Genomic DNA, 15,562 nt, shown 5'->3' on the forward strand with positions numbered 1-15,562 from the left:
ACATACTGACTTACAATTTGCACTTTGCTTATGTCTCATTTAATTTTTTCAGGCAACACTGATTCAAATCCTGTGCATAAATGGGAAAAGTGTCGATTTTTCTTCATATTGTAAAGCCCTACATTTCAGGAGAGTAATCAAGAAGGAGTTAATTGAAATTTTTGGGTAGGCTTGGTGTAGGTAAAAGTGTGGTGCTGATTACAGTTATAAGAAGGTGTAACTTTCTGTACTCTGCTTAACTCTTACCAGCCCAAACACACCAGGCAGTGAGCATGCAGCAGTACTGTAAGGTGCAGGAAGGTGTTAAACTTGGACTTCTGTCAGGTTTTCATGGCAGTAATTGGTGGTGACCCTGAGGTGCAAGCTACATGAGGCAGCAAAATCAGTAAACACAACACAGAAACGCAAAAGATACTACAAAATCAGGCCGCCACAGGCATTTCTGAAACTTGCTCTTCAGCCGTTTACCTGAAGAGATCACCACCTTACATATTCTTTTGCTGCCTTTACGGCTCCTCGTAAATTTCGGTTTCTTAATTTGGAAGCTGTACATAAGCCTACACCTCGGGTTGTCAAGCTTGTCGGAAATAATAACTAAACTGATCCTGTAACCGACCTCTTTTTGATGGCTGTTTTGCAGAATGAAGAAGATAAAGGAGTAATCGAATTGTTTATGAAAGAAAAAAAAAAACAAGTTAAAAGTGAAAGAGTGGGGACAGTTTTGCTACACTACAAAATGACACACACGCACAGCATTTGCCATTATTAATAACATAACTTCTTCTTTTCTTCAGGGGTTTTTATCAGGGGTTAAGTCGCCACATCTCGGCAACTCAGGACTCGCACATCAAGTCCCACTTTCTCAGTCGTCGTTACCGCTTTTATACACCCCCTGAATACCTCACAACGCAAACTAGCCTACACGGACCTGATAATTTCGACAGCACGTGAAGGCAGCACACTTGCTTACCGAACGCCCGGCGCAACGCACGCACGCGCGCGCGCTCTGTACAAACAGACGTTGCTGGCAGAATACGGAACTGCGACTCGGCTGGCGAAACGCGCAAACACCGACATTAATGCTGCTGTTCGGACCGCTTCCCTGTTAGTCTGGCCATGTTCACAAGATGGATATGACGCCGCTTTCAGTACTGCGCCAGTGGCTGAGACTCCTCTGTCTGCAATTCAAATAAGCGCACACACACACACCGTACGTCCCCTCCCTCCCTCCCTTCCTCCGGCCGCGTTCAGTTCCTCGCCCTCGGTATCGGATATCTCAATGGCGGACACGGCGGAACCAGCCCGGCGGAGTGTAGACGAGGAGACGGCAGAGCGTATCGACGACGCGGAATTGGCACTGAAAGGGATCAATATGCTCCTCAACAATGGATTCAAGGAGAGCGACGAGCTCTTCAGGACATACAGGTCCGTGCGGCTTCCTTATCCCCTCTTTTTGGCTTTGTCTGGGAGACCCACGTGTAACATTTCAATGACGGAGGGCTGCAGTTTCATTAACAACATTTCTGTCAGTATGTTAGGTCTGCTTTTGCACGGCACAAGCAGCGGATTTTGAGGTGCAGCGTCCCAATTTGACGTTTGAGTCTGTGGTCTGGTGTTGTCACAGACCTCCAAGTAAAATGCAGAAATTCCTCAATACTGTCTGCTCTGCAAAACCTAAACATTGCCTATTTGTCATGCTCATACCTGTGTATTATTAGTTTAACTTTAGCACCACATGAAATGGTGAGATGAGACAAGTTAGTCTTGTTTAACACCCTTGACAAATATTCTAACTCCAGTACTCTCTGTCTTGATAACATGATACCATCTCAGTCAGCAGCTTTATTTTGACTGTGTGGTTAGTGGTAATGGATGATGACACACAAGCTGTGACACAGGTAATCCTGAATCTAAATGAACATTTTTTTCAGAGCTGTTTAAGACAAGTAGTTGTATATGCTGAACAGGCCAGCGTTCCTGCCGTGCCACATAAATTGTCTTTCCGCTAAACCAGTTTTTGTCATTTATGTCAGAGCCATTAATCCTGGCCCAGTTCTTCATAGTGTTTTGCCAGTGAAATAATACTGGGCTTTTTTTTTTTTTCTTCTCCAAATTAAGATAATGATTTTCAGTGTTCAAAGATCAGGATTCAAGCCCAAGTGTATTTTCTAAACCACACTTTAACCCACAGGATTGGTGATCTACAAGTGCTTTCAAGTTGAATAATTAGGCTAGTTTGACTTATGACACATAGGGTCAACCTGTGTGTGTCCTGGCTCCTGGTGAAAGCTTAAATGTCACCTTTGCCACTAATTACATATGGCACTGGGTGTCATACTGTGGTGGTTGTTGTTGTTGTTCCTGGCCCTGCTGTACTTCTAGTGTGCACTGCTATATCAGTCTGGAGACTGGATACGAAAGGCAGCATATTGATATTATATCAATATCATGATTATAAGACAAGACATTGGCCTGAATTTTGAATATCTGTTGTTATATGGCATTGGTGCCTTTTCCTAATTTTAAAGGCAGCATAGCAATAAATGGATACAATTTTGTGAACTTATTATACTGATCTTATAATTTTTTTAAAATCAGAAATCTCATTGTGTAAATATAATAAGCACTAGTAGTTATCACTGCAGTATCATTTCAGTATCGATATCACGCTGTTAGATATTGTCATATTTAATTTTGTGCGTATTGCCCAGCCCCAGTTCTATGTAATGTTAAGTCAAGAGCAGCACTATGTAGCCATATCGGTCCCATCAGCAGTCACATTGCCTTTGAAGCAAATTGCTTTTGCCTGACTGTGGCACCTTTGGCCTCAATCTATTTTTGTTTTCATAGTGAACCAATCCAGAGGGAGCTGCCGGAGGAGAGATTATTGCTTGATGTATGAAACAGACCACAGTCCTGTTTGGCACTGTTAGTTAACTGTTTGCATTATGTATCTCAGTGATTATGTTGTTTAACCTTTTTCTCTCTGTATCCTGCTCTCTTTCAGGAATCACAGTCCTTTGATGAGTTTTGGGGCCAGTTTTGTCAGTTTTCTGGTGAGTAGAAACAGCAACATCCTATTGCAGCACATTGTTATTTTAGTTTGATTAGGCCTAGTTGGATGTTAAAGGAATTTCCTTTGTGTTCTTGCCAGACACAAAACTGGGGTATTTATGTTGGCTGGAGCAAAAACAAACATGTGGCTGACCAATTTGTTGACATTATACTTCGGATGTTGCTTTTTTTTTTTTTTTTTTTTTTTTTTTTTTTTTTGCATTAATCTGAACAACTTAAAAATCTAAATATGAGTTTTGTGTGGAGTTACCTTGTACAGCTTCTGAATCAAGATAAGCCACCTGTTTAAATATGTTCACACTGCTGAGAGAGGTAAAAACATATGTTTTGTGCTGGATAATCATTGTGAAAAGTGATAAAGCATAATATGACACAGCCGGGGGAACAAGAGGGCAGAGGAGAAGCACTTCTATTTTACAAAAATCAATACAATTACAAACGATACTGCTAAGATCAGCCACTGGGAGGTGGGACTAGGCTAGAAAATGTAGACGTGTATTTTCATTTTCAGTTCTGTCCACCAGAGTGGTATTCCAGAAGACAAGTTTAACAAACTCTCATTCGAACCCTGAACTCTGAGTCGATGAACCCCGAGATGTGGAAAGTCTGTGTTTTCAGTTCCATAACAGCTCAGTGAGTAAGAGTCAGTTCAGGGAGCTCTTAGTAAGTGCAGGGTGAATGAAAAAAGCCGTTATCAATGGAGCTGCAATACTACGATTCACCGTGGTAACAGGTAAACAAAAGGCAGAGCCTCCATTTTAATCTGGTGGATGAAGATATATTAATGCACGTGTATGTGGACGGTGCACATTTGTCTAAAAACGGAGCCTGATCCAGAGTGGGGAAAGTGTCAGCAGGTTAGCGCATTTTATTCAGTGTTGTCAATCAGTTCATCAGTTCATCATTCATCATTCATCATCACAAGTCTTACATTTCCTTAATGGATGATTATATGATGGAATCAGACTGTGTATATTTGTTCAGCTTTAATCTGAAAGGAGACAAAACACAGCGTCCAGCAAGTGAAGATGAAAAACATAATTAAAGATTTAAAAAATAGATCACAGACATAGACAATCTGATCCAGTCATAATATATTTGGTGACTGCACTTGAAAAAGTGTCAAGATAAAACACTGGGGATTTCAAATATTTAGACATCTATTTGGATCTTGGCTCAACAGTGGCTTTAATTCAGCTACTTCAACAAAAATATTAAATTTAAACAGTCACTGAAATGCTGTTAAAACTCATTCAGGCTACATACAGCCCATAAAAATGAACTCTCAAACTGTATTTTGCAGCTGCAGTGCAATCCTGATTAGTCTGAAATAATAACTTATAATCTTCAGTATTATAGGAATTATGTTCTAGCAGTGTGATCAGTTACATCATGAGTAGTAGAGATAATTATTCATTTACTCAGGTTACACATTATGCACAATGAACATTTCAGTGCAGGAACTGAGAATGTGTGGGCAAAAACCACTGTTCAGAGAAATGACTCATAGCACGTAAAGCACTAACTTTCATTGAGTAAAAAAATAATACCCAACCAGGGTTTTGTTTCGGACATACAATAACCTCCGCTAATTAATGCACTTCATTGGGCACTTTGATATGAACTGAATCAATGAGGAAATGAAACTGCCTGCCTGGTGCTGTAAGAGGGAGGTGACGGAGAAACTCAGGGTTTGTTGAAGAAAACCTTCCAGCGAGCAGGTTAGGTTCACAGAGTAAGTTACTGAGTCAGACTTTAAGTTACCTCGCTTTAGGGAACTGAAAACCCCAGAGTTTCTCTTATCTCACGGATAACAAACTCAAAAACCCACTTTCTGGAACACACCCCTGATAGCATGAAGGGGATGCTCTTATGTTTTGGCAGTGCAACTCCCCACTTCTGCAAATGGCATTGAGACTTTCAGTCGCTATGGTGATACAACAAGCCTTGGTTAATGTTGACACAAGCAGCTGTATGCCTTGTAAATGATACAGCAGGGTGAGTCAGTAGAGGACTTGAATGGTGAATTTACACAATTCACCATTCAGTCCTACAATACTACAAATAGATTGTGAGTTTTACATTTCTAGAATATAATGACGTTTTTAATTGCTCGATGATTGAATAAAAATTTTTGATGCATCAGTCATTAGCATCCATGTCCAAATTGTGCCTATGCACCTAGGCCTTGGCAATATATTGATAATACATTTATATCCTCATATTAAATTAGATATTGGCTGGGATTTTGGATATGTCAATATTAATATAATATTTTATTGTTTTGATGTCATAAGTGTTGTCTTTTCCTGGTTCAAAAGGCTGCATTATAGTAAGGGATGCAATTTTCCAAACTGAATTTACACTTCAAGTGCATTTTTCCACCAACAATATGGGTGTAATTGTGAGGTTAATACTCAATAAGAAGACATTGAATTAATTTATTTGTCTACATTTTGCAGCCTAACCATTATTTCAAACTTCATGGGTTTACTACATTTTACTAAATATTTGCTGATATAGGCAGATGATAATAATGATTAGTGGTGGGAATCACTGGTTAACTGGCGATATGATACTGTCACTATAGTTTTCCCACAGTAACAATGCTATCACAGCACAGGCGATTCTGCAATATGCAGTGTATTGTAAGATAATCAGCCATGATCCATCACAATATCTGTAACTGAAAAGAAAAACATACCATGGAAAAAGCAAAATAATTTTCCAATAAGCAGGAAGCAAAACATGTTTTTCAGTGTTTAAATATGCACAGTGACTCCAGCATGAACATGACTTTGTGGTAAAATACCTAAAGGCAAACAAATTCACGTCATAGGAACTCAAATGTGCATATGTGAATTATCAGTTTATTGTTCCACCCCTGATGATGATAATAAAGCAGACACCGCAACGCACACTGTGGAACTGAACTAATCAATGCAGGGTGTAGAGTGGGAGACATACTGATACAGTGTTGAAAGGAAATAGTGTTGACGAGGAAAATAGCACCTTTATGCATGGTCAAAGCACATCATTACACATGGCACAATCACACACACAAACTGCACAGATGGCCGTTGCTGAGAGAGAGGGAGAGAAAGAAAGAAAGAGAGAGAGTTAGGGGATGGATATTGCTCATTGTAACAGTAACGACATGAACCAGAACCAACCTGTGTGTGTTATACAGTTGGAGCACCACAGAAAGAAGCTCAGCAGTCAACACACACAGATAGAGGTATAGGCTAAAACCCCGGTTCTCAAACTGGGGGTGGGGAGATCTTTTTGGGCGGTCACAAGATTAAGACATACAGGGAAAAATGTATTTTTATTATGCAAAATTAGCATTTTTTTTCATATTTTACTTTTTTGTTTTATTGTGATAAGACTGAGTAGTTTTAAAATGCAAGGCCTCTGATAATTAAGCATTTGTATTAGACTGACTTGTTCAGTATGGTTTTGCTTTCCTTTTGTAGAATGCCATGATGACGTTTGAGGAGGAGAAAATGCAGATGGCCTTTGAGGACCTGAAGGCCACAGAGAGACTGTGTGAGAGTGAAAGCACTGGTGTCATTGAAACAATCAAAAACAAGATCAAGAGGAGTGTGAGTTAACATTAACCGTTTCAAAGCTTTAACCCTGCAGACATATGAACAGTATTAACACATGAACAGGCCTGTTTACTTTACCCGACTCCTCCCTCTATCACATCCAAACACAAATGTATGTTCAGTTCCACAGGGATGATTAGAAAGCAACTTACACTGTAAGAAGGTTTCCAGGTTTGCTGTCTTTTACTTTGCCTACCTGTCATACCAGCCTGTAAGTGTGTGTCCTTTGCATATGGGCAGATGGACTCCCAGAGGTCAGGGGTGGCTGCAGTGGACCATCTCCAGAGGCAAATTATCATAGCAGATTGCCAGGTTTACCTTGCAGTGCTGTCTTTCATCAAACAAGAACTGTCAGGTACAACAATATATTCTTAATGGCTTTTTTTATGGCAGTAATTATCTTTGCACTGCCAGTTATAGTTATTACATTACTAGATCTGTATGTGTTCACTGTTTTATTTGAGCACAACTGGCAAGCCATTGTAAAAGATAATACCACTCACTGACTTGATCTTGCGGTCCCCTAACAGCATACATTAAAGGAGGCTGGATCCTCCGTAAAGCCTGGAAGATGTACAACAAGTGTTACAGTGACATCACTCAGCTCCAGGAGGGCAGCAGACGGAGGGCCTCTGAACAACGGGGGGCACCATCCCCAGCTCTGTCCTCCTCTGACCAGTCCAACCACAACCACACAACTCCGCCTGGGCCAAGCCCCTCCAAGTGTTCGGACAGGATCAGCCCCGAGGCTCTGGATAGGCTAAAGGGCTCGGTCAGCTTTGGTTACGGCCTCTTCCACCTCTGTATTTCCATGGTGCCACCGCACCTACTGAAGATTGTCAACCTGTTGGGCTTCCCGGGTGACCGTCTGCAAGGCCTGTCAGCTCTCACGTGTGCCAGTGAAAGTAAGGACATGAAGGCCCCCTTAGCTACGTGAGTAGGTGTGCCTCACATCCCTGTAAAGAGCAGTAGGGTTTTGTAATGTGCTGTCAAAGTATGTCTGTACAACTCATGAACATTTGGGTTTGAACTGTGACTTTGGTTTTCTGTTGAAATGCGGTCAATCAGTTGTAAAGGATATCTCACAATAATGGCCCCATAATTGGAAGACAGAAGGAGCAAGACGTCATCCATGTTAGATGAGACTTTAATTGATTAGAGCCAATAATAGACCTCTTCCACAGCAGTCATTTTGACATGAATATCTGGGTAACCACAGGTGTTATTAATGGCATTCAGGTCTAACAGAGCCTGGGTCCTGCTGTTGTGCATGCTTGCTCACTGGAAAGACTCTAGTACATTTCAGTGGAACAGAATCTTAATTAATGTAATTTCTAACACTTGAATTTACCCTGCTATTTCATATCAAAATGGCTGTTTTGAAAAAGGTACCCGGTGGAAAAAGCACAAAACATTTTGAAGATGCATTGAGATACAATCACTCATTCCACATTCAGAGGTGGCCTGGGACACATTTGTGCATTTATGTTTTGTAGTGTGTGAACATGTATGTACCCCGGGCCACAGTGAGGGACTGCCTAGTCAGCTGCATCATCTTCATAAGTACATGCCTATGTACATTGCCCACAATATCTGAAAAACTGAAAAAGTCCTTAAGTCCATAAAAGTCTGTGATTTTAAGTGCAGGCGCAGAAACGGAAATGAACAGAAGTGATGTAGTGATGGAAGTGATGTAGTATATGCATATAGAGCGGGGATGTGGTATCTGAACACAAGTGGTCATTTTTAATGCCAGATGTGAATTATCATCTCAGCTGAATCTACACACAAAGTTGTGAGTTTTTTCTTGACCACTATCAAGGTTCAGGTCAGGGGTTGTTTTGTTCTTTATAAACTGTGGGCTTGTAAAGCCTTTTGAGCCTGTAACAGTGATTAAAATTAAGCTAGATGATATTATAGCGTGTTGGTGGTTTGCAGTAAATATTCTGTAATTACATATGAAAAATAAAATAAAATCCCTAATCAACAGGATATTGCTCCCAAATAATTTTTGTCTATATGGAATTGGAAGAAAATTAATGCCACCCACACTCATACACACCAGAATACAAATGTGATGCCGTCCCCTTTGCTCCATAAATTCCTCTGTCATCGCTATTGCAATGAATGATTCTTTATTCCTACACTATATCTGCGCTGGCAGCCATTAATCTACTTTGCTCCGCATTAAAGCCAACAGAAAAAACTTGCTCATATTACCAGGTTTTTTGACAGTTCAGTAATGGTAAAACTGCTATCAGTGTTGGGGGGGAAAAAGTTGTATCTTTTGAACATTGTGAATCTAGTCAAAGGATAATGGTTTGTCAGCTAAAAAGCTACATACTTTATTCTGATCTGTTTGACCATTTTGATAATGAATATCTCATTTTGTGTGTGCTGTGTATTCCCTCGTACTCTCTCCGTGCAGGTTGGCCCTCTTGTGGTACCACACAGTGGTGCAGCCTTTCTTTGCTCTGGATGGCACAGACACACAGGCAGGGCTGATGGAGGCCAAATCCATCCTTCAACAGAGGGAGGCTGTCTATCCAAACTCCTCCCTCTTCATGTTTTTTAAAGGCCGAGTACAGCGCCTCGAGGTACATACATGTTAAGAACAAATTTTATTATCTTGCTGCTGTGTGGCCTGTTTTCCACACTTGGGAAAGTATAGTTTTGTTTCAGTCTTTAACTCACACAAGACTTCCTCTTTTCCAGTGCCAGATCAACAGTGCCTTGACGTCCTTCAATGATGCCTTAGAACTGGCCACTGATCAGAGGGAGATTCAGCATGTGTGCTTGTATGAAATAGGTACTGTTCTCTCTGATTGTGGACCATTTCACTTGCACTAGTCTGCATCATGTTAATTTCTGATGGCTCATTATTTCAGGTTGGTGCAGTATGATTGAGTTGAGCTTCAGAGACGCCTACAGGGCTTTTGAGCGACTGAAGACCGAGTCTCGCTGGTCTCAGTGCTACTATGCCTATTTAACAGGAGGTAGGAACAGTGCATGTCAAACAAACTTTAAAGGTAGTTCTTGTGAGTTCTGCATTGGCTCTAAAACTTATATTTTGTGGTACTCTGCAGTGTGCCAAGGAGCCACAGGTGACCTACAGGGGGCTGCAGCTGTCTTCAAGGACGTCCAGAAACTTTTCAAACGCAAAAATAATCAGATAGAGCTGTTCTCTATGAAGAGGGTGAGTCCCTAGTTGACCTTCTACTGCAAATTCTTGGAGCAAAATCCAAATGAAAGTCTATAAACTGTATATACACATTTTGACAGGCTGAGAAGCTGAGGAATCCAAGTCCATCCAAGGAGCTGTGTATCCTGGCTGTGATTGAGGTTCTTTACCTGTGGAAAGCGCTGCCCAACTGTTCCACCTCCAAACTGCAGACCATGACGCAAGGTACTGCAGTTTTAGATGTTCAAGTTTCTGTTTATTTTGCAAACCTGTTTGGTCACTGAATGTTACACTTAATATCTTGTCACAGTACTGCAGGGAATTGATGATGCCTCATGTGCTGGTCTGAAAAACCTGCTGCTTGGTGCCATAAACAAATGTCTTCACAACACCAAAGATGCCATACAGGTATACCCATATCTCATATTAATACATTGTATAGTAATGTAACAGAGTGAGCAGTAGTTAATCATTTTGTCTCGTGATTTGATTCTTACAGCATTTCCATTTGGCTGCAAGAGATGAGGTGGGCCGTCTGAGCAACTCCTATGTGCAGCCCTACTCCTGCTACGAACTGGGTTGTGTATTATTGGACATTCCAGAGGTAATTTGTGCATTTGTGTGTGTGTGTGTGTGTGTGTGTGTGTGTGTGTGTGTGTGTGTGTGTGTGTGTGTGTGAGAGAGAGAGAGAGAGAGAGAGAGAAAGAGAGAGAGATACTGTTTCTTATCTGAGATTTCAGGCAAAGTCTAAATATTTTATTCTGTCTTTCTCAGTCTGCAGGAAAAGGTCAGGCCCTGCTGCTTCAGGCCAAGGTACAGCACATTTCTGCACATTTACTTCACATTTTGTTTTTATCCATGATACGCTTTGATTCACCATCTACTATTCACCTTCCTTTTTTATGGATTATGCAGGATGACTATGCTGGCTACGACTTTGAGAACAGGCTACACGTTCGTATTCATTCTGCTCTCGCCTCTATGAGGGACACGGCCCAGCCTTGACCAAGCTTTACACTCACCTCAAAGCAGGAAAATCTCTTTGGAAAAGCCACAACAGCATCTTGGACACTGATGTTTCCTTTATGTTTTGTTTCATTTGATTCATTTTTATTTTTCATGTACCGAGCCAACGTATCATTTCCAAATGTGTATGTAGGTGTTTTCATGGAAAAACGGTTACAAGTTTAGAGGTAAGGTCTAGCCGGGTCATGTAAGGAAATGTTACCTGTCAAGCACTTGCTGGAAAAGCAATTACAAGTAATGACAGCCTATGACTTTGAGAGTGACAATCTATTCACCTGTGTTGATCAGTGACACAGGGACTTTTGACTGTAAAGGCTTACCTTGTGAGTACTAACCACTGTAACTTTTTTAACTTATTGTAGCACGTGTTTTTAAAGCAGAAATGTATTTATATCAGTGTAAATATGCCTTTGCACAGGGATTTTAATAGGTGTGCCAACATGTTGTCCTGTCACTTTAGAGTGGCCTAGCTGCACAGTGCTACTCTCATCTGCTGTAAACTAGTTCCTCTTGATTTAGTGTTTACATTTTAAGCTAATAAATATCTTTAACCTATGAAACCTTGATACATACACGTTTCATTGTGCACCATGTACAGGACCATGAAGGCGGACATGACATCTGTCTCATCAAGTTGCGGTTAATTATAATGACAATGAGACAACAAGCAAAGCAAGAAACAATCAAAAACAATAAGCCCACAAACTGAAACAAGGTGTATAGGTCTGTTTGACTTGATGCAACCCCAGAGATGATAATGTATGCACATTGCAAAGTTAAAAACAAAACATGGAAGTATTTTTCCCAGTGAATCAGCTTTGCAGACTTTGGTCCATTGGTAACTGCAACTGTCCATTTTCAGACACACTTTGATGTATCTGGGTTGTTTGGTGTGCGAGGCTTCTTTCTTTCTTTTTTAAATCCATTTGCAGGAAATGGAAGGTTATCACAAGATGAGTAGAAGTGATATTAAATTTAAAGCAAGTAGCCTCCCAATACACAATACAGGCACCCTATTCCTATTGGCCAGGAAGGGGTATTTTAGTCCAATTACAACAGTTGGGTAAAGAGACACATCACACCCCCCTCCTGTTGAAAACAAAGGTGGAGGTCTGACATTACAACATTTTTTACTCAAAAAGTCTCCAAACCAGGTGAGTTGTGAGCCACTAGGTAATGTTTTTGGAGTTTACTGTTAGAAGTGTTGTTTGCAGGTTTGCTAACTAATATTAAGTTAATATTGCCTGCCCATACAAGGTTGATAGCCAGCTGAAAGAGCAGACTAATGCAGCATTAGCCTTTAGCTACACAGCAGCAGGTGTGATTTGTTGACAGAGTGATTGACATTGGGATTTCATCAATTAAAATGTATTTGCATATTATAAATTCACTCAACGGTGTTAAGCAATGGTTTAAACATAAGCAATTAGCATTTGATGCAATCAGACGTTAGAAAATGTTTGGGCGGGATACTGCACAGGGTCACGTTGTACCGTATTGACCCGAATAAAAGACGACCCTGATTTTAAGACGACCCCTCTTTTTCAAGACCCTTTTTTGGAAAAATACTTTTTATATGGACATTCTGCCAGGAGCGGACTTACCATTAGGCAAAACTAGGCGGTGGCCTAGGGCCCCAAGTTCCTGAGGGCCCCATAAAACTCCTCATACACTTATGGTTAATACAGTTATTACTTATTTGCGCACATTAATTATGTTTTTGATTAAAATACTTTTGCTAAAATGCCAGCAGAATGCTTATCGTATTATGTGTGTCTCAGGGCCCCTGTTTTGTGTGTTGTCCTCTCATCTCAGAGGGCCCCATGCCTGCCTTTGCCTTGGGTCCCAAATTTCTTAAATCCGCCACTGCATTCTGCAACACCAGCCCATGCTAGCTTTAAACTCAGTGCGGGCTATGTTGAGCTCTGTGGCAGCTTCAAGTGCTTTTTGCTGCATCACAGCCCTCGTAACGGGCAGTCCTTCACTACGTTTCTCATTCACAAAATTGCACACCCTCTAGTTGAATCGACCAGTTTTTGGACCACGAAAAGCCCTTCTCTGGCTGTGGGCATTTTTTTTTTTTTTTTTTTAGCTCTTCTTTCTGAGACCGCCACCGTCTCACATTGCACTCAGAGCCAGGGTTAAGGGATGTTTATTTACCTTGACAGTTTCGGAGGTAACTTCAGAAAGCGTCCAACTGACAGCCGGAGCGGCATGTCAGCTGGCTGCTACATTCAACCAGGTAATCGCGCTTCGCATTAAACGATTTTGCGGAGGCAGGAGGAAAGTTGCATGATTTACGTTGTATCCACGTTTGCGCGCTGCGTGCGTGACCGTTCATGTGCTCGTGCATGAACGCCCGTACCGTGCTGGAGCACACCCCTTCCAACCATGCCAGAGCGGGGGAAGTGTACACATTCAAGCATGGAACATATGCAAGTACAATACATGTGTATTTGCTTAGACCCCCAATATAAGACGAGGGCGTTTTTTCAGGGCATTTTCAATGGAAAAAATATCGTCTTATATTCAGATCAATACGGTAATTAATGGGCCTAGACAAAGTTGTAAAGAATATAAACTGCCTGTGGTAATGTAATACATTTTCTCAACATTTTAAAATATGTAAAAAAAAAAAAAAAATCAAAAACTTTATTTCAACGTTTATACATTTACTTATGCATTCACTTATTGTTTTTTAAACGTACACCAGTTAGCGCCAATGTGCGGAAAAAAGTAGTTCCGGTTTAGTTTGATTAGGACGTTACCAAAAGCAGCAGTGAAGCTAGTAGCTTTCCAGGATGCTTAAAAAAGAAGAGGAAGAAAGAAAAGGACTAAAATTGGCTTTTACACAAGTTCCTGTCGGGCTCAGCAGTTTCAATGACACACAAAAACCAGCAGGACTGCAAAACCCTCCGCCGCCTGTGGTCGCAACTTCAGCAGATGCAGAGCGAAACAAAACTAAAACCACAAGAAACAAGGATGCACAGCGGATAAAGACAACCCATCAATGAAATGTAAAAATACATCTAAATTAAATGTATGATATAGGAATATACTTAACACTATAAATAAATGACTTAAAAATTGCGCAGTTCTACGCTGCTCTGCGTGGTTGCTAGGGTGTCGTTGGACTGTTGCTATGGTGTTGTTCCTATTAGTTATGGATATCGGAATATCAGTGGAGAGAGTTAATACATATATCTTAATACATAAATATCAACGTGTGTGTAAGGGGAAGCTCCAGAAAATACAGTATGCTTAGTGTAATTTATCCTTTTAATCCGGCTCTGGTTAAGTCTGCAACTACAGAATGCATTTATTGAATTCAGTCTGACCACAAGCAGTAATGAAATAATAGTCACCTAATTTTAAATCGTAAATCCTTCCTTCTCAAAAAGCCAGTGGAGTCAGCTGCCTCTGTTCAAGTGATGAGATTGGAGCTGTGGCTTGTTTGCTTAATTTGGCTAATCTGGTTTTAAAACGTGTGAAAATCTGATCACGTTCTTTGGTCAAATTTATACAGAAATAGAGGAAATTTCAAACGGCTCACAAACTTTCATGCATTACTGTATATGCATATAATTGTGTGCATGAAAGTATGCTTGTCTGTGTAGCCTAAGTGCTTAGTACCAGAATATTATGTATGTCCAAGTGAAGTATTGAATTTTGGTGCAGGGTTTGGTGTGGCTTCTCATACAAGAGCAAGTATTTCTACATGATATGTAGCTCCTAGTCAGCTGATGTGGTTTCATTAAATTAATTAACCAGATATTAAGGCGGTGTGTGTGTGTAGCTGAGTTTAGGAGGCTACAGTAGACTATTCTTTAGAGATTGCCTTTGTTAATTGCCATTATAATTAATGTAATCTGAAACTAGTGGGAATAAAATGCAGTTAGGAAGGTTTGAATAAAATGGAGAGGTCTGAATTGAGTCGGTACTTTTTGCCTTACAGCAATATAACCTTCATTTTGATTATGGTATTATGGTTAGTAGGTTACAACTGTAGGTCATGAAGCTTTTCTCTTTCTTTTCTTTCTTTCTTCTTCTTCTTTTTTTTTTTTTTTTTTTTACAGAATTGTGGGTGTACATAGTATTCCATATACTATTTTCCCATTCCCATTGTCATTAGCAGTCTTAACAACACACACCAACTCCCCATGACCCTTCCATGACATCACCCACCCACTCACAATTAACACAACACAGTGCAGTGCAGCTTCTTTCTTGTAATTGCCTCCTCCTTTCCTATCTGTCTTTTGGTGCTTGTGATGCAGTCCTCCTGTAGAACAGTTCTTCCATTAGGCTAATGCCTTGTATATTTTTCCCCATATGTTTCATTTTTAAAGTATTAAAATCTGTTATGCCTCCCTTTTTAAAAATTTTATATTGATATAATGATCTGATGACTTTTTCTAATGTAGTATATCATGTACAATTTCCGTTCTTGTATTATGGGAGCCTTGTTTACTTTCCAGTGCTTTCATATAGGATTGATTAATGACCAGAGGATAATTCAGAGGATATTTAATATTGTGCTCATCAGTGTTGTCCTGTGATTAAGTTAGGTAAAACCATATGTACATGAGTCAAGAAGTCTATTTAGAGCATCCTCTGGATCATCCACTGACACAAATGACACTTTTGTGACTTTTGGTGAGCATCTATT

At 40.4% G+C, this 15,562-nt stretch overlaps 1 protein-coding gene across 3 annotated transcripts; it reads left to right on the top strand.

Moving 5' to 3' along the window:
- The first annotated feature begins 980 nt into the window (after positions 1–980).
- LOC115375758 (tetratricopeptide repeat protein 39C-like) lies at positions 981–11,454 on the top strand. 3 transcript variants are annotated; one of them, XM_030075290.1, is made up of 14 exons: positions 981–1,425; positions 3,008–3,056; positions 6,552–6,680; positions 6,927–7,041; positions 7,217–7,619; positions 9,115–9,283; positions 9,402–9,495; positions 9,575–9,682; positions 9,773–9,882; positions 9,969–10,092; positions 10,178–10,275; positions 10,367–10,471; positions 10,642–10,680; positions 10,783–11,454. In XM_030075290.1, exons 1-14 carry the CDS (start codon positions 1,280–1,282, stop codon positions 10,870–10,872), a joined length of 1,779 nt encoding a protein of 592 aa, XP_029931150.1. In that variant the 5' UTR covers positions 981–1,279; the 3' UTR covers positions 10,873–11,454. The 3 variants fall into 3 exon arrangements, with proteins under 3 accessions (XP_029931150.1, XP_029931152.1, XP_029931151.1); XM_030075292.1 differs by lacking the exons at positions 981–1,425; positions 3,008–3,056; positions 6,552–6,680; positions 6,927–7,041 and having other exon boundaries at positions 7,463–7,591; XM_030075291.1 differs by lacking the exons at positions 981–1,425; positions 3,008–3,056; positions 6,552–6,680; positions 6,927–7,041 and having other exon boundaries at positions 7,495–7,627.
- Positions 11,455–15,562: the final 4,108 nt, after the last annotated feature.

Source organism: Myripristis murdjan, chromosome 17 (genome assembly GCF_902150065.1).
Source record: "Myripristis murdjan chromosome 17, fMyrMur1.1, whole genome shotgun sequence".
NCBI lineage: Eukaryota > Metazoa > Chordata > Actinopteri > Holocentriformes > Holocentridae > Myripristis > Myripristis murdjan.

What these genes read in the sequence shown, in the direction of transcription:
- LOC115375758 (XM_030075290.1), top strand. Translation starts at nt 1,280, where the DNA reads ATGGCGGACACGGCGGAACCAGCCCGGCGGAGTGTAGACGAGGAGACG. An exon ending in CCAGTTTTGTCAGTTTTCTG is followed by an intron (nt 3,057 to 6,551) that starts GTGAGTAGAAAC and finishes TTCCTTTTGTAG; the next exon opens with AATGCCATGATGACGTTTGA. An exon ending in GCCGAGTACAGCGCCTCGAG is followed by an intron (nt 9,284 to 9,401) that starts GTACATACATGT and finishes CCTCTTTTCCAG; the next exon opens with TGCCAGATCAACAGTGCCTT.